Consider the following 17,778-nt stretch of genomic DNA (forward strand, 5'->3'; position numbering starts at 1 on the left):
CCTCTTCTGCCAATTTCAACAGCGTCGTCGCAAAATAAATGTAGTATTGAAAATAGTAAGAGGTGTATTAATAATTCCAAGAGGATGTACAAAGTGAGGAGGAGAGACGTGGGAGTCCTTGTTGCCGGAACGGGAATGCGCTCTCAACTTCAATAAGGTCACGTGCACTATAACCCGTTAGCGAGCCTAGGCACCAAGGCGACCAGAAAGTTGTTTTTGTGCACTTTCCAGCCTCTCCAGCTTTTTCTCCAGGTCTGCACGTCGGTCCGCAACCTGTGGACTCTCCAACGCAAACTCTTTGCTGATCTCATAACCCCTAGCTGTGTTTGTTCCTAGATCATCAGAAATCTTCTTCAGCAAGTCCCTCGTCAATCCTTTCACAAGCTCGCGGTCGATGGAAAGGGGGACGTTGTCCGCGAATCGTTTATAAGCCACTGCACGAGAACACATTTTAAGAAAGGCGACAAAATAGGGGGTTCAAAAGCGGAACTGACCTTGGAAATATGCCCGAACGTCGGACATGATGTTCAACGCTGGTTCCATCTCGTCAGAGGGCAACAACTTCTGCAGATCGATGATGTTGAGTCCTTGTAAGCCCAGAGCAGCCAGCGCCGCCAGCGCTTGAGGAATTTGTGGATTATTTTCTTCACTCAAAGTCGACATCAACCCTGAGCCAGTGTAACGTTGCCGCTCTCCCTTATAATATGCCAGGAACTTTTCTTTGTAATCAGCGAAGTAATGCGTATTCAACGAGAACGGATCTTCTTCTAACTCGAGAAGCCATGAGATTTTGTTTTCAGCGTTCGACCTGCATTGTTCGATGTGCTGGCGCATTATCGACCTGACAACATGGAATCAGTGAATGTTATTCAAAAATTCTGGTTGAATATGATTCATATCGACGGAAACTTACCTGATGCTATGCTCGAGATGACCTTGCCCAAAATCCTTGAAGTGTTTTTCTACAAGATTCTGAACATGTACTAGCATGCTTCCGTAAACAGTCTTGCAGAGCTCCAGAGCAGGCGCCCTCCATTCTTTGATCACAGATTCAATGAATGTCTTCTGAACAACGTATGGGAAATGGCCAGGCAACTCTCTTGTTCGAGCACTACCATGGATAAACATACAGTTTAGCTTCCTGCTACAGGATAAAAAAGTTCACACATACCGATTTGCCCTTTCCATAACATCATCAATATAGATCTTATTGTTAGGAAGAGCCTTCCTCTTCGACGACCTTGAGCTGGAGACATCGCTGAGGCTGTCACTCGGCGTCAACTCCTGCTCTCTTGGTTCACGATCTTCATCCTCGCTCTCCTCATTGTCCCACACCTGACCTTCTTCTTCGACAAGAAACTCCGCCCTCGAAATATGCCTTTGTTCTTCGTACTTCCTCTCAAACGGCCGGAATTGGGGCGCAGTCGCGCGTATGGCTCTCCGGAACCGTTCCTGAGCGGGTCGGATGACCTGCAACAATCCATTTTCGTCCGGCACACCCTCTACATGCCTACCCAAGTCGGTGACAAAGTTATATACCAAGGACGCGATCTCGCTTTGCGGATTGGCAGGGGGCGGAGGGGGCAGTCGCTGGAGCTCCTTTCTGCATGTGTTGATGCTCGCGTCGAGCTCGTTGAAGATTTCAGGCAACCTGTTAAAAGCGAACTATATCAAGGGAGAAAACATTGTTATCAACAAAAAGATTGCTCACCGCTTGGCAATCAAGTCAGACAACACTGAGCTTAACCTGTTCACTAAGTTGACAGTTCGCAAGTGCTTTTGGTACAGGGCATCGAGTTCGTTCCAGGGCGCAGCTGCCGAAAAGAATTCATTTTCTTTCTGTCTTACATCCGCCCAGGTCGTGATTTGCTTCAACTCGTGGGAGCTCGGTTGTTTAACGCAGAACCAGCCATTCTCAAGCGGTTCCTTCTCATTGCGAATGAAGGGGATCCAGTTGGATTCTTCGCCAGTTGGAATGCGATCGGGTTTGGTCAGGACACCGATCGTTCTCTTGCCTTCCGGGTCGTACTGTTTTGTGAGACGATGCGCGCCTTGGTTTTCGAAATCGGCTAATAGGAGGTTTTAGAAAGAAAAAATATATGTGTTATCGAAAGCGTACTTTCGCAAGCGACTGTCAATAGAATGATGCAGTTGGGCTTTTTAATGTATGTAGTGACCAGATTCTGAACAAGAGCGATGTCATTCCCATCTCCAGAACCACTTGCTTGACTCGCAATCAATCCTAGAAAACATATAGCAGTCAGTGCTAGAACATTTCAAGTGCCAAGGGAACCTACCTGGTAGATCAACGAAAGAAAGATCGGCCACATCAGGGCCACTAATCTGCAAGCTTACAGCATTGATGGAAAAGCTCAATTGCGGTTTCAAATCTTCGAAGTCTGTTTCCTCTAAAAAGTACTTGAGGGGTTTGTTTGGATTCAAGATTGCGAGTTGAGCCCTCCTGATACGATCTTCGACTTGGCTTTTATCGTAGATGACACTCCCAAATACTGGGTTTTGAGCTTGACCCAATACTTGGCCTGAAGCGTCCGTGATATAACGCAGTGAAACAATACATTGCCATGGGGCGTTGCTCTTTGATAACTTGCATTCGGTGGGGCATCTAGATGGTGAATACAAAGGGTCGGTAAACGAAGAAAGTGTGACTAAAAAACGAAAGACGTACCGAGTACAAGTACCAGCGGCGCGCGGCAAAGTAATCCCAGATATGCTCTCTATCAGAGACGACTTGCCGGCACTTTGAGAGCCAATGACAGCAATTTGGGGAAGATCGATGTCGACTTGAACACTACAAATGTCATTGAGTTTGTTAGATTAAAGAATACAGACATTGGACGGGCGTACCCAGTAGAGTGGAGGCGGTTGACTAGATCAAGCATATGCCTCCTGCCTTGAGAAATGGCGGGATTGGAAAGTCCGACTCCAGAGTTACTGCCGCCATGGTCGTCTGATACCTTCATCGGCATGGGAGTAGAAACAGATTCAAGCATTGGGGGATAAAGATGAAAAAAAAAGTGGGGACGAATAAAAAGAAAACGACGCGTCTTTGTTTATGAACCCCTTTCTTCCGGCGACCTTGCTTCTAATCAATGATTCGTTGCACTCTGTAAAAGAAAAAGCGCGATCCCGCGACCACGTTTTCGAGTCGAGCTCGGATCCCACCAAGATTTCGGTCGTTTTGGGAGCCTGTTTGGCCTAGGAAGCACGCGAAGCATGTTTCTGAAGAGTCGGACGGGCGCTTGATTGAACAGGAATCGCATTTTGGGAGTATGAACAACTAATCTTAGGTAAAAATACAGTACTGAGAGTAATAAGCATTGGACGGCGTCAGTGGAAGTAGATAAGCTCGAGGTTGGACAACAAGTTTGGGCAAGCAATTGAACACTGAGCGATGGCTGATGCTGTGTGGTTTGCATGGTGGAACCAAACAACACTGGCGGGCCGTCGCCGTCCAGCATTCACTTGGCTTCTACTTTTCGACTGGAACACCTCTTCTGTTCTGTTTGCCGTCGCTCAAGGCTTCACCTATCCGGTCTTTAGTTCAAGATATACATAGTCTTTTAATTACTCATACTTTGTCTGGTTTCGAAACCTCAAGCCAGCATGGATCCTTTTGAAGTAAGGATGCAGTTTATACAATTTCTTCGTCGACTAAATGCGTCAGTATCTCTTCTAGTTTTGCCTGTACGGTTGCTAAACCTCAAGTTTTCCCACCAAGGACAGCTCACAGCAGTCGATACAAAAGGTCGTCAGCTATGCGATCAAAAACTTCGAGTGCAAAGACGACATCTGGGACTGCATTATTGAAGAAACCCAAAAGGTGAGAGCCCCCACCGCCACCTCTTCAACCGCTCTGAAACTGATATGGCGTCGAAAAAAGGGGTCTATCAACTCCCGAATAAACATCCTCTATTTCCTCGACTCGCTCTGCGAGACATGCCTTATGGTCAAGTCCCATTCGAAATCCGAAAGCTCGCGAGCCGCAAGCGCGAACGGCCTATACGTCGAATTGGTGACCCGGGATCTCAACCGAATCATTGATTCCATCGTCCCAGAGGGAAGACAAGGCCTCCCAAACCTCGTCAGCACAAAACAGGTACGCTGAGACCTGCTTAGGTTTTTTCAACCCTACCATTCCTTGCTCCCCCTCATATTTTTTTCGCATTCGAAGATCCTCGAAAACTGGCGCAGCAAACGCTACATCGATCCCCAAAAGATCGATGACGTTTTTTCGTCGCTGGATTCCCGCCCAAAAATCGCCTCGTCAAGCACAGCCGAATCGTTAAAACGTCCATTGTCCCCTCAGCAAACCCTGTCCCGGAATGAAGTCAACAAGCGCATTGAGCAGGACCGCGAACGCCATAAACGACTGCGGGAGCGACGATGGGTCCAGCCAATATCACGAAACCCCTCTTTTCAGCCTCCACAGCTGGCCTCGTTCTATCCCCTCACGGATGGGCCAGAGGAGGTTCCGATTGATATTGAGTTTGAAAACGAGTGGGAGACGACAAGTGACTGGAACGAAGATGACGAGGATGCCATTGCAGAGGAGGATCAACTCGCATTCGGGTCAAGTAGTAAAGAAGACAATAAAATCAGTTTTCTTAGTCGTCGAGGGGTGAAAGTCTAACCCCCTTTGTCATACATACCCAGTGTACGGTTCTCCTTTACCCATTGTACTATTATTTCATTACAGAAAAGATAATGTTACAAGCACCGCATAAAAACTAGAGAGTGAAGGTTGCATTTCTCCCTACAGAGGCCACAGCTTGGGCATGGGATTGTTTCTATCATTTCTTCAATCTTTTGTCCCTCGACCTCGGGCTTCAATGCTCAACTCCTGGTTCTGAGCCCTCGAAAATGTAAGTTCACTGGGAACGCATTTTTGGCCAGTTGCCTTTTTGCGCTCAGGGTTAGTCTTTGAACAAGCAGAACGCATGTATGGTCAAAATCACATTAACAATTCAACAACATAATTGACAACTATTTAAATCACAAAGTCTGCATATAAAATACAATGGATGGTAAAGGAGATCAACTATAGCACAACATACAAGCAAAGCGGAGCGAATAACCTGAGGACGAAGCAGAGATGAACATGAACATAACAACATAGCACTACAGAAAGCAGAACGAGAAGAAAAACGCCAGGTAAAGCTAACGAGAGCTCTGAAAATATCATAAAGGTGCATAGTGCTGACGGGAAGTCACAAACAGATACTGAAAGAACAAGTTGCAATTAGAGCAGGAAAACAGAGTAGACGGACTGCGAGAGCTCCGTACCTGGATATCATTAACGGTAAGAATCCCGAAGCGTTTGAGCTTCCTCGCGAAGAGCCTTTGCCTCGTCAAGATCGCTTTGTTGGCCGTCTTTTTTGTACCTGGCTTCAAATGCTTTGGCCAATTCGTCGAGAATCCCAGGTCGACGACGATGAGGTGCAGGTTTAGATTCTAAGGCTTCTTTGAAGAGACGGATAGATTTGTCAATGTCACTAGGCTCGCCTCCATGCTCAAATCGAATACGTAGCGCATTTGCAAAACTTTGGTTTCTTGAGGATTTATTGGGAGATTTAAGCTCAACAGCTTGCTCGTGAAGGATGATTGATTGGTCAATATCGGCTTGCTCGCCACCTACGCGTTCAAAACGACATTGCAGAGCATGCGCCAGACAAGTAAGTATCCCCGCCCAGGCAGAATGGTTGGGGATTTGAAGATCTAACGCTTCAGTAAGTAGAAGGACAGACTCCTGGATATCATTCTGGTCATTATATTGTTCGAATCGGTGAATGAGAAAATATGCCAAAGCGTCGACTGTGTAGTGTCGATTCGGATGGCTTGAAGATTGAAGCTCCAGTACGTTTCGGCTGATAGAAATTGATTCGTCGATGTCAGATTTTTGTCCTCCATTTTCGAAGCGAGTGAACAATGCATAAGCCAGGTCATTCAGCGACGAAGGCCGGTCCAGATGAAGGGGAGGTTGTAGCTCCAGGGCTTGCCTGTGCAAAGCAATGGATTCTTGAATATCAGATTCATCGCCTCCATTTTCAAAGCGTGCGGCGAGTGTATTGGCCAGTCTGCTTAGTAACGGAGGCCGGTTTGGATGAGACAGAGGTTGAAGCTCCAGTGCTTGCCTTACCAAAGCAATGGATTCTTCAATGTCAGATTCATCGCCTCCATTGTCAAAACGAACAGAGAGTGAGTTGGCCAGGCTGCTTAGCAACAAAGACCGGTTTGGACGAGACAGGGGTTGAAGCTCCAGTGCTTGCCTGAGCAAAGCAATGGATTCTTCAATGTCAGATTCATCGCCTCCATTTTCAAAACGAACAGAGAGTGAGTCGGCCAAGTTGCTTACTAACAACGGCCGGTCTGTGTGATGCGGAGGTTGAAGCTCCAGTGCTTGCCTGAGCAAAGCAATGGATTCCTGGAGGTCAGATTGTTTGTCTCCATGTTCAAAGCGAACGGATAGTGCATTAGCAAGGTTGCATAGCGACACAGGTCGGTCTGGATGAAATCGAGGTTGGAGCGCCAGAGCTTGCCTGAGTGACGCTATGGATTCTTCAATGTCGGATTGCTGGCCTCCATTTCTGAAACGAGCGGAAAACGCGTTAGCCAGGTTGTTTAACAACCATGGCCGGTCTGGATGGGACATTGGTCCAACCTCCAGAGCTTGCTTGCTCAGAATAATGGATTCCTCGATATCAGACCATTTTCCTTCCTCTTCAAAACGAGCCAAAAGTGCATTTGTTAAGTGAGTTAGAGTCGAAGACCTGTCTGGATGAGGGGAAGGTCGAAGCTCCAGTGTTTGTCTGTGTAACGCAATGCATTCATCAAGGTCGGATTGGTTGCCTCCGTAATCGAAGCGAGTCATGAGTGAAATGGCCAGGTTGCTTAGCAAAAAAGGGTGAATGGGATGAGGCGGAGGACGAAGCTCCAGAGCTCGCCTGTGCAAAGCAATGGATTCCTCGATGTCGGATTGTTTGCCTGCATTTTGAAAGCGAGCTGAGAGTGCACAGGCAAAGTTATGTAAAACGAAATCCTCCGGGTGTCGTTCAAGGTAGTCGTAGTGCTTGTAGAATGAGATGGCTTGGTTTAGATCGTCCATATTTCCCCCTCTGTTGGAAAACCTTGTTTGCAGCTCATATGCATGATCATACAGTAATTCCAGGTAACGAGGGGCGTCTTCTGGTATGTTCATTGAGGGCCCATCATCAATTGGATATGTATATCGGTCGATTTCTTTCAACAGTGCAAGCCGTATTTCTAGGTGTCCTCGTTGTTTGTCTCGCATACCTGCAACGAAAAGGCTTAGGAGTTCAAGAAGAACATTGACCCTGTGCTCATTAGATAATTCATGAAATGAAATCAATTTGATGTAGGTCCCATCCATCCATCCAGGGTATGAGTACGACGTTCCATCGTCCGATGGTGTTGCCATCAACAAGTTGAGGAACGCTAGTGCTAGCGCCTTGATGGAATGGATACGGCCACTCGAAAAGCTTGACTCAGCAGATCTCTGCAAAGCCTCCATGTGCCTCTTGATCTCGGCGTTTGCGATATTTTGACGTCTTTCCGAGTTAGCTATAATAGAGTTAATGATCAATGTATCCGCATGAAATATAGCATGGTAATGTTATCTTACCAAAGTGGTATAAAAATTTGAGACATGCATCAGGATTGTTTTCGAACAACTTCTCAAAGACTGCTTGAGCGTCGGCAGCTACTTCTATTGGCTTTCTTGGGAATAAACTAAAGCATCTGTCCAAGGTTTTTGCGATGGTTGAAATATGTTTAGGGATTCGTTCAGATGTTCTGTCAAAGGTCCCGATCTCGTGAACCAAGGCTGAGGCTAGAATGGTTTCCGCATCTTGTCGTTCACGAATGACGCGTAGTCCAATGTCTAGAATGCAAGTATCATCAAAAACATGCCATTTGTGATATTGAGGGAACACAATATTTTACCTTGCAATGATGCGGTATACAGAACATCGTAATCCGCCTCTAGTCCGAGTTGCTCCCTTGTGTCAGACGTTATTTGATGCCCAGCAGTTGTCTTTTGAATTCGATCAAGAACAGTGCTGGGTTGGATGTATGGATCATTCTCAATGATATTGTGTAAACCGTCCCAGTGGTCCCAGCTTCGACCAGACCCATTTCGAAAACATGCCAAGGGTTTGTTCATTGAACCGGTATATGAATCGCGTACTGATTCGTGAATCAACTGGCCAGGCATGATGCGCCGCGGCGCTTGTTTGTGAAGACTGTAGAACATATCAGTTTGTCTGTAAAAAACAGGTATTAGGGTTTAATAACCTTCTTGTCACATCATTCGGACCAGTATACGAAAGGCGCTTAAATGGAATATACTCGGCAATTTTCCACAACCCAGTCATGGAGGACTGAGGATACAGTGGTTGCCACGATTGATCAAATGGTGTCGTGCGAAGACCCCAGGTAATACTTTCATAGGTCATCCATCGAAGAGCAGGGCCAAATTTGTTGGCGTCTAAATTTTCAATGTTCCCACCTCCACTGCAAAAATATTGTGAGAAGGAGATTTGACTGAACAATCGAGAAAACATTATTTACACGTCAGAATGACATCCTGCGAACCACACTTCCTTTACATTTCCCCTCGTTGTTTTGGGTTTGTGCTCAGGTTCGGCAGCGACATCGGGTTTGGTCCCATTTTCATGCTTCGAAATAGGCGCTTCCACTGATGTATGTCCGTGCTGAGGACCCTCGCCGCCGTTAACGTACTCGGGTAGAAATTTGACTCTCAACTCGTCAAGAGCCAAAGCATGCCGAAATACGCAGACATGCGCCATTCCGGTCGTTGTTTCCGGTAAACTTTCCCTGCGTACGACACCAACCGAAGACACTGTGTCCCTTGGTTAACAAACCAAGTTGAGCGTGACACTTTGCATGACATGTTTGAAACGCTTACCAGCAGCCAACAAAATGAACTTTGACCCCGGTATGCGATAACGTCCTTTTAAAGGACCGGCATACAGTCTCTGAGTCCTCGATGGCACGTAATGTTTTGGTGGGTTTATGTCTAGTTGCTGTAGCTACCGCCCGAGGAACAGAGTTAGAAAGTGAAGTGGCCATCCGATGAAAGACTTGGTTTGTGCCGGATCCTTCGGTCCCTGTTGTAGCAGCAGGCTCTTGTCGTTTTTGATTTGCTTTGAGTTTGATGTAAAGATCGTAAGCACTGGATAGTTCCCATCCCGTGGCTCAGATTCAAATTAACGAAACGGAGACAAACCGTCTACTCACAAAGGGATTTGTTGTTTGTTGCCTTTGTGGAGAAGCCCGACCTACGATGTTGTTTAATTCTGAATATCACACTATTTTGAATTGATAGTCGTACCTTTTCAATCATTCCTGCAATGATTCGAACTTGGTAAGCGCCGCGAGAAAATCCTATAAAGGGGTGACAGCAATGTTAGCTGTGTCTGGCACATATTGGCAAAAAGCTGCCCACCGAATAGATAGATCCTATCTCCTGCTTTATAATTCTCTGAAAGCCATTCATATGCGTCGAGCACATTGTTCTCGATATTCCTAGGTTTGTGATAGTTGTAGATGAGATATCGTACTGGTAGTGATGTTGTTTATTGCATTACCTTCCAATAGCCATTTCGAAAGCTTGTGTTAGGAACGAGGGCTTTGCTTTGCCAGCGTGGGTCCCTATCCCACTGTTGTAGTAGGTGAGTTGGGTGTCATCTTTCACAAGCCGGCTGTAAAGTTCCACCACATTTGTATTCTGTTAGGTCCTGGTCAGTGTGTCAACAGGGGGCGGAAGTCGATTAATCGTACCTGCATGCCAAATTTATTGGCCGTTCCATCGACACATACGACCAGATTTCTACCAAATTCTCCATTTTCAAGGCGTTTACAAGAACAAGATGAGGTCTGTAAGCTTCTGGGCGAAATCAAAGTCGGGCCTTCAGCTTTTTGCAGTTTGCTCTTTTCCATCCTGTCGGAGGGCCGCAGAAAGAAAGTCGCGAATATGGAGTTCCTTTTTCACCAACTAAGTAGTGGAAAAAGATGATAAGTGTTCGAAATATACCATGAAGTGTTGTACAGTCACTTCACCACGCGCCATAACGTTTAGACATGAGGCGAATGGTATCTAACTCGATAGAGGATGGTATGTTGGTACGAGAATAGAACACATAGGTAAAACGTTGCAAACACACCTCTTTGATAATTTGAGTATATCGACATACGACGGATCCGGAGCTTATTAGTTACTGCCCACATCTAAATCTTAACTGTATGAATAAGTTTCTTAGATGACGGAGCAGCGCCTAAAACTGAAAATATGCACTAACCACAACACTTGCGTGGAGCAGCTACTGTCCGATATCCTCACTTTTCAAGTGCGGCATGTTGGGCGATAAAATCCATGGCTGCATTTAATTTATGGTGATCAGGCAAAAGAAGCATATTACAAACACAACGAAAACAACAAGTTACTTGGGCCCTGTGGTTACTAACGTAATGCAAGAATGGCGACACCAAAATCGGCAAGGTAGTTAAACCCTTGTTAAACGTGGTCTATCCCAGTTCTCTCGTTCGAGTGCAGACGTAATTGTGTATGGACAAGAAGACCGGGCTGTGACTGAAATCAAAATGGCAAACATGGACAAATTCAACCGAGGCCCACAGCGGTGGCTTGGCGGTGGCCGTCTACACGGCGGGACCTTCGCCACTGTTTTTTTGGCGTCGATCGGAGTTACAAATAAATACGTTTAGATTTACAAAATAAAACCAAATTTAATACTGAAAATTAGCATCCGTCGGCGATGTGTTTAGCCGCGTTAAAAATCACAAAATAACCAGTGCGTCAATGAGTCTCTGTTTTATAGCTTCAAATCCACTTCCTTACCACAGTCGTGTTCTGATTCTTTTTTTTTGTGGCAGCTAATTTGACGGCAGCCTAATAATGGTCTTCGGCATTGACCCTGCTGGTTAGTGACATCACTCTCGGTCCACCTTACTACTCGGCTGAATTAAGAATAGTCGTTCAACGACAAGTTGTACACGGTCAAACACTCTATTATTGCCGGGTCTGTCAAGATACAAAAGGTCGCCAAAAACACCACCTCAATGAGCACTTCAACACCACAAAACACCAAACAGCTCTGCAGGCATTTCATACCAAAGAGAAATCCTCTGCTTCTTCACAAACCTCGTTGCCACCGGTTAACAAGTCCCTTTTGTTAGAGGACGCCTTACGTGCAATTCTTGTGTCTGCATCTCGTCAACCACACCAGCCTTTGTATCCTGCCAATGACCCTCGCCTTTCTAGGGTCTCGGCTGCACCTTCTTCAACCACTTTGTCGACGGTCTCTCCACTCACCAGGATTGACTGGAATCTATTCAACGATGATGAAATTATGTCGGATCCATCTCCCATCGACTTTGCGTCTGCCCAAATATGTCAAGCTACTCTGGATTTTCTAAATTCTAATAACGAGAGTGATGGATCTGATGATGGTGGTGGCAGTCCTCCGCTTTCTGAGAGTAGCAATGAGCAAGCCAATTCAGGTGTGTAACGTCTAAATAGCGCATATTGTTTGAGTCCTTAACTTTTAATCAGACACTGAACAAGTTGATAATGAATCTTTGCCCCGAAAACGTATGCGCGGTATTCACACCGACCCGGCTGAAGCTCGAAAATGGTATCTGTGGATTGATAAAATTGTGAGTCTTTGCCTGCCATCGGTTAGATTTTCTGCTCAATCAATAAATCAGACTTGTTCTCTTGATGTTTTGATGCACCTTCCACGATCACTATTTTCACGTCGTCAGCTGGATTTATTTCTCTGGCTACTGCGTATCAATGGCGTCAACGATGTGCCTAGCGTTAAGGCTATGCAAGGCATTAACAAGGCATTGCAGAATTTGTGTGGAATTGAGACGAAGGAGTACAAGGGCAAGCTGGGCAATGTATACTTTGTAAATTCTCTGTCTCAAATTCTTGCCCAGGTATGAATCTATATGTTACAAATGAATACTTTTGATTTCTAACCAATCTGAATAGGAAATGTCTAATCCTCAAGTCCGACCGTTCCTTTACTTCTATCCTGAAGATACGGGCAAATCGATTAGCGAAACCTATCAAGCTTCGGGTTGGCTGCGTGAAATCAATCCTGAGGATGGTACTCCAATGATACGGCTCAATAATAATGATTTTTTCATCTTTGAACCAACTATGCTGATTGATGGACGTTGCTGCATTCCTATTCAATGGTTTCTCCGAGAAGGTGTATTTTATGCCAAAGCCTGGCTTATGGAAGATACTCCTAGTGGTTGGGTTGTGTCCGAAGATCGCGAAATCAAAATCACGCAAAGCCAATTGCTAAAGAATTTTATTCAGTTGTCAAAGGATCACTTGTTGTATAACTTGTCACACCCTTCACGAATATTTGGTATGGACTATATTTTATATATTTTATTCAATTTCTTATAAGTAAACAGGTGTGCGATCCATTCGGGGCCTGGGCTGTCGAAATGGACACGTACAGATCCTACTATTGGCAATCGTTGGCGTGTATTAGCAAAGGGATACCGAGTCTATTCTCTGCCGCTATGGATGTACTGTGACGATACGTCGGGAAACCAGTCCAAGAAGTGGAATAAGCACAACAGCTACCTATTTATTCTAGCTGGTCTTCCTCGCAAAAAGAGTTCACAAGAATACAATATCCATTTTCTATGCACTTCAGATATTGCGCCACCTCTAGAAATGCTTGATGGTGTGGTTGATCAACTTCAGTAAGTTGTCACTATCTTATATTTGCTGCACATATTCTAATCATTTTAACTTTAGATTGGCTCAAAAACATGGTATTTGGGTATGGGACTGTATACACAAAGAGGCCGTTATGATTTTTCCACCTGTATTTGCACTTCTGGGTGACAACCCTATGCATAGCGAGTTTGCTTGTCATATTGGAATGCAAGGGAAATATTTTTGCCAGATTTGCTGGGCCAAAGGAGTTGACAGTCAAGAATGCCCACACAAAAATCTTCCACATGACAGTTGTGCTCGACCCAACTTTCCTACCCTTTCAATCCATAGTGATGTTGATTCTGAAGATACCTTCACACGGCCTTCTCACAAACGGCGGAGGTACAAGGAGTCTATGGAGTCAATGCTTCGAAGGGTTAGTGATTTTATAAAGGTGCGTAAAAGTTGTTTTATAACAATTTATATTTTAATCACCTTTGATTCTAAGATTGGCAAACCGCGTCGCAAGAAAGAGACTATGGCTACTCTTGACTCTTTTTTGGAGCAAGCTAAGATGATTGGCACAAAATCAAAACTTAGAGCTGCAAAAACGGAAACTGGCATCAAGGATGTTTTCCAGGACTTCTTTATTGAAAAGCTTTTCAAATCTTATAAGGGAAAAGTTTCTACTCAGGCAAAGGAAAAAGCTCTTAAAGCGGCTGTCGATAAGCTTCCTGGAGACATCAAAAGTCCCGTATGGAAACTTGGTGCGATTGAAATATTTTGCTTTAATTTACTAGCTAAATCTATATTCCAGGCTTGGATCCTCATCAGGACACTCCCGTCAAAATTCTGCATGTTGTATTGCTGGGTTTCGTTAAATATTTTTGGAGAGACCTAGTTCAAAATCAGGTTACTCCTGCTAAAAAGCAAACTTTGATTATTCGTTTAAACAGCCTCAGTGTGGCAGGTCTAGGTATACCCACATTAAATGGCTCCACACTAGTGAACTATGCCGGGTCACTAACTGGTCGCGATTTCCGAATTATTGCTCAAGTAGCGCCATTTGTCATCTACAACATGGTTTCTCAGGAGGTTTATGATGCATGGGTGTCCCTATCTACGTTAGTTCCAGTTATTTGGCAGCCAGCAATCTCTAACATTGATGAGTACCTGGTGCGTCTTCATTGTGTCTTTCTTTAAATTGTTTTATTAAATTAAATCATGTTTTAGCCCAGATTAGAGGCCGACATCAAATACTTTTTGTTGAAAACGGCAACATGGACCTGCGCGTGGTTTAACAAAACCAAATTTCACATTATTCTTCATCTTCCAGAACATGTCCGTCGGTTTGGGCCAGCAATATTGTTTGCCACGGAATCGTTTGAGTCATTCAATGCTATTATCCGTGCAAAAAGCATTCACAGTAATCACCAAGCACCTTCACATGATATTGCCCGTGGCTTTGCGCAAGGCAATCGGATTCGCCATCTTCTTAGTGGTGGTTTTTTTCTTCCACAAGAGCTTTATCAGTCTTGGAAAAAGGATCCAACAAATGTGGCTAATTCAGAGTGGCGCACTGCTGGACCTGGAGGTCTTCACCTTATTGATGCTCCAGACTCAACACCAGCTAGCTATTTGGGACTGCAGAAACCTGCTGCCAGTAAGGCTGGTAAGTTATATTTACAAATCTATACTACTAGTGAGCGGTCTAATGCAATGGCCTAGGTTCATGCAAATCTAATGGCACAGATCCTCAACCATTTCATCGCACATTATGTGGCCAAAAGCTTCCCAACATTGTGCTCAATACTGCAGCCAGCCAACAACTGTATGTAACCAATTCCCAGGTCTATCTGAGAAACGAGGATCTATGCACCATAGGACAGTTTGTCATTGCCCAAATTCATCCATCCCAGCCGCCTCTGATAGGGTGTGTTCGAGAGATCTTGCAGCAGGTTGGCTCTCCAAACCATCTTCAAAACCGGCCCGATGGTATTCTTATTCAAACAGCTTTACACCAACCGCCGTCGCACATATTGCCTGCTGGACAACTGCAGCCAGTTTTTATGCTCCGTCTGATTCTTCAGCAGGAATGGTCCTTCATTCCGTGGAGTTGCCTTCTTTGCACCGTAAATACTCAACATGACTGTCAACGTCATGGATGCCAGGCAAATGGGCTACAATACATCTATCAAGAGCAAATACAAACTGATCAGACTAAGGCAACAATACTGCATCAAAACTCATTGGATGATATGCTCCTCCTCAATATGTGTCAAATGCGCGATGCTGCTCATCTCCAAAGTTTTCACCTCCACTCTGCCCCGTTAAACGAAGATGCTATAATTCAAAGAAGTGTGGCTCAAGCCATTGTTCAACGGAAGGTAGGAGAAGCCTCCCAATCAAGTACTTCCAAACCAACCAAAACACCAACAGCCGCCTTGAGACAACATGCCCAGAGCCCCTTGGGCACCCCTACTCTAGCAGCCACACCTTCTGGGGGTGTCAGTTTGCCTCAACATGCTTCAGCAGGAACATCTTCTGGAGGTGTTAGTTCACCTCGACGTAGCAGGCAAGCATCTGTGGTATATCCAGGTCAAATAACATTGGACTTTCGATAGAAGTAAAACCATACTGTATTTATTTACTAGAATTCTACAAGAAGAATAGCAGATCAAACTTGTCCAGAGACCTCAAACGCAGCTTTTGAAATAAGATCTTGTAAGGTGCACAACATGCCCAACCCCCTCTTCCATCGTGTTGGCCTAAGCTCCATTTGCTCTTGATAAAGCTTGGGGTTTGTACGTTTTAACTCCTTCTCGGTGCGGTAGCCATAATCAACCCATCTAAACAGGCCACCTGAAGCATACTGAGTAAAGGAAGCACGCTCCTCTCCGTGTTCAATGCTGGTGTTTGAATGTTCTAGGACGGCGGACAGCATAAGGATGGTAGATCCTGCAGGGAACTCAATGGCCACTTTCAGGCCCCACACCACAAAGTGACCACCCTTTTTGGCATTGAATTTCCCTAAAGACTGGATGGCGCACCAGCCATATGGACAGTTTTTGATATCAAAATGCGGGATGGTGCAAACCACAGACCCTAGGTTGAAGGTGGCCGCCGGAAATATGCTGCGGCGAAACAGTCGGACTAGCGTGGAGTCATTGGCGAATATCTTATCCATGTACAACTTATAGTGGTTGTACACTTTAGGGCTCCATGTAGCAAATGCACCTGTGGATGTGTTTAAAAACAGGTTCACAAAACAGGCATAGGAGTCACTTACTGCTGGCAAAACTGGCCATTTGTTGAATGCTTTCCGACTGCAAGAGCTTGGCAGTGATTTTGGGATGGCGCTGGACGCGGTTGAGTGGAGAGTGTGTCCCTACACCGTGTGTAACGCCGATGTTGAGTGCGGGATAATGACCACGATTTTCTGAATAGTCTTTGTGTGTAAACACTGTGGTGTGTCCGGCCTCCCTCAGTAGATCAAATGCTTCCTCCGTGGCACGTTCGTATGCAGGGTCCTTAGGACGGCCTGCCAGAACCATAAAAATACGTCCGTCTTCAGAAACAAACGGGACGGGGGTGCTATAGTGCATTAGCTTTAACTCCATCAAACTGAACAGATCAGAAGAGTTGTAACTCACCATCTATCCCAAGGTATAATGCGGAACCCAAGGGCCTTGATGGCATCCAAGCTATATAGGTGACTTTTGTGGGGTTTTGTTGGTTTAGCACCATAGGCGCCTTGCGTGGCAGGCAAAGTGTCAAGCTTGACGTTGAGAGCCTCTGGCTGGCAGCTGGGAAGCATGCTTAAAAGACTGGGTTTTGGTGTGTGTCCGTGCTTATTGTATTGTAACGTCCGCTGATACTTGCGGCTGCGATGACTGTTGGAAAGCCCATTGTATGGCCTTTTCAGGCTGGCGGTTTGCACGGATGGGTCTCGCTGAGGTAACGAAAGCGAAAGCTTGGTCGACGATTGCGAAGGTACAATCGGCGGTGTCAACATATTGTCAACCGATGGTGTCAACGCATCGTGGGCTGACAGCATCGACTCGCGGGTTGACGGGGTCGACGCGTTGTGGGCTGACGTCGTCGATTCGCGGGTTGACGGGATCGACACATCGTGGGCTGACGTCGTCGATTCGCGGGTTGACGGGGTCGACGCGTTATGGACTGACAGCATCGACTCGCGGGTTGACGGGGTCGACGCGTTGTGGGCTGACGTCGTCGATTCACGGGTTGACGGGATCGACACGTCGTGGGCTGACGTCGTCGATTCGCGGGTTGATGGGGTCGACGCGTTATAGACTGACAGCATCGACTCGCGGGTTGACAGGGTCGACGCGTTGTGGGCTGACAGCATCGACTCGCAGGTTGACGGGGTCGATGCGTTGTGGGCTGACGTCGTCGATTCGCGGGTTGACGGCGTTGACACGTCGTGGATCGACGTCATCGATTCACGGGTTGACGGGGTCGACACGTCGTGGATCAACGCCGTCGGCGTCGACGTATTGTTCGTAAACTGCATCCAGGTATCGTCCGTCGACCGATTCTTTGACGCATCGTGGATCGACGGCGTCCAGATGTTGTGAACGGATGGCGTCGACGTATCGTCGGTCGATGGAATCAAGACATCTATTGACAAGTACGTGAATGGGCAGATGACGAGTAGGCAAACATGGTGACTCACCTTGATCTAGATCTAACAAGTCTGTGTCCTCCCTTGCATCTGCTGCCCGCCAGGCAGAGATCAAGTCAAAAGCCAACGGATCCTCCCATACCTCAGGCTGACACTGGGCATACACCCTCCCAGATCATGTCTGCTTGAACAGATTTCCGATTTAAAACTTGGTATATGCATAGAAAAGTTTCCAAGGACGTACCGTATAGCGCGCCTATTGGCAGGCCGACATCTGTGCATGCAAAAACCAACGGTGAGCAGGGTTCTTGCAATCATGACACGCCCCAGCTCCTGCGTTGGCTGGCAGTTTGACAGACCCGGTCCA

The 17,778-nt window shown here is 46.0% G+C and overlaps 5 protein-coding genes across 5 annotated transcripts; 2 read left to right on the top strand and 3 right to left on the bottom strand.

The window, feature by feature from the left end:
• Positions 1 to 186: 186 nt before the first annotated feature.
• JR316_0002690 (Interferon-induced GTP-binding protein Mx2) lies at positions 187 to 3,011 on the bottom strand (the record flags this gene model as incomplete). The annotated part of the gene is made up of 9 exons (XM_047888477.1): positions 187 to 434; positions 495 to 841; positions 914 to 1,111; positions 1,172 to 1,651; positions 1,712 to 2,069; positions 2,120 to 2,242; positions 2,298 to 2,623; positions 2,687 to 2,809; positions 2,866 to 3,011. 9 exons carry the CDS (start codon positions 3,009 to 3,011, stop codon positions 187 to 189), a joined length of 2,349 nt encoding a protein of 782 aa, XP_047753400.1.
• A 613-nt stretch (positions 3,012 to 3,624) lies between these two features.
• Positions 3,625 to 4,651, top strand: JR316_0002691 (CTD kinase subunit gamma; the record flags this gene model as incomplete). The annotated part of the gene is made up of 4 exons (XM_047888478.1): positions 3,625 to 3,680; positions 3,745 to 3,841; positions 3,902 to 4,117; positions 4,193 to 4,651. The coding sequence occupies 4 exons, from the start codon at positions 3,625 to 3,627 to the stop codon at positions 4,649 to 4,651; spliced, it is 828 nt and encodes a 275-aa protein (XP_047753401.1).
• Positions 4,652 to 5,314: 663 nt separating this feature from the next.
• On the bottom strand, positions 5,315 to 9,999 carry JR316_0002692 (uncharacterized protein; the record flags this gene model as incomplete). Its single annotated transcript, XM_047888479.1, has 11 exons — positions 5,315 to 7,599; positions 7,661 to 7,918; positions 7,981 to 8,279; positions 8,332 to 8,550; positions 8,608 to 8,907; positions 8,966 to 9,232; positions 9,298 to 9,338; positions 9,392 to 9,444; positions 9,506 to 9,585; positions 9,648 to 9,787; positions 9,841 to 9,999. 11 exons carry the CDS (start codon positions 9,997 to 9,999, stop codon positions 5,315 to 5,317), a joined length of 4,101 nt encoding a protein of 1,366 aa, XP_047753402.1.
• Positions 10,000 to 11,426: 1,427 nt separating this feature from the next.
• On the top strand, positions 11,427 to 15,387 carry JR316_0002693 (uncharacterized protein; the record flags this gene model as incomplete). The annotated part of the gene is made up of 10 exons (XM_047888480.1): positions 11,427 to 11,577; positions 11,630 to 11,733; positions 11,842 to 12,018; positions 12,074 to 12,461; positions 12,504 to 12,807; positions 12,863 to 13,199; positions 13,272 to 13,530; positions 13,581 to 13,939; positions 13,997 to 14,435; positions 14,492 to 15,387. 10 exons carry the CDS (start codon positions 11,427 to 11,429, stop codon positions 15,385 to 15,387), a joined length of 3,414 nt encoding a protein of 1,137 aa, XP_047753403.1.
• A 53-nt stretch (positions 15,388 to 15,440) lies between these two features.
• On the bottom strand, positions 15,441 to 17,452 carry JR316_0002694 (uncharacterized protein; the record flags this gene model as incomplete). Its single annotated transcript, XM_047888481.1, is given in 4 exon segments — positions 15,441 to 16,000; positions 16,053 to 16,357; positions 16,417 to 17,407; positions 17,422 to 17,452. The coding sequence occupies 4 exon segments, from the start codon at positions 17,450 to 17,452 to the stop codon at positions 15,441 to 15,443; spliced, it is 1,887 nt and encodes a 628-aa protein (XP_047753404.1).
• Between the last annotated feature and the right edge of the window lie 326 nt (positions 17,453 to 17,778).

Source organism: Psilocybe cubensis, chromosome 2 (assembly GCF_017499595.1).
Source record: "Psilocybe cubensis strain MGC-MH-2018 chromosome 2, whole genome shotgun sequence".
Lineage (NCBI taxonomy): Eukaryota > Fungi > Basidiomycota > Agaricomycetes > Agaricales > Agrocybaceae > Psilocybe > Psilocybe cubensis.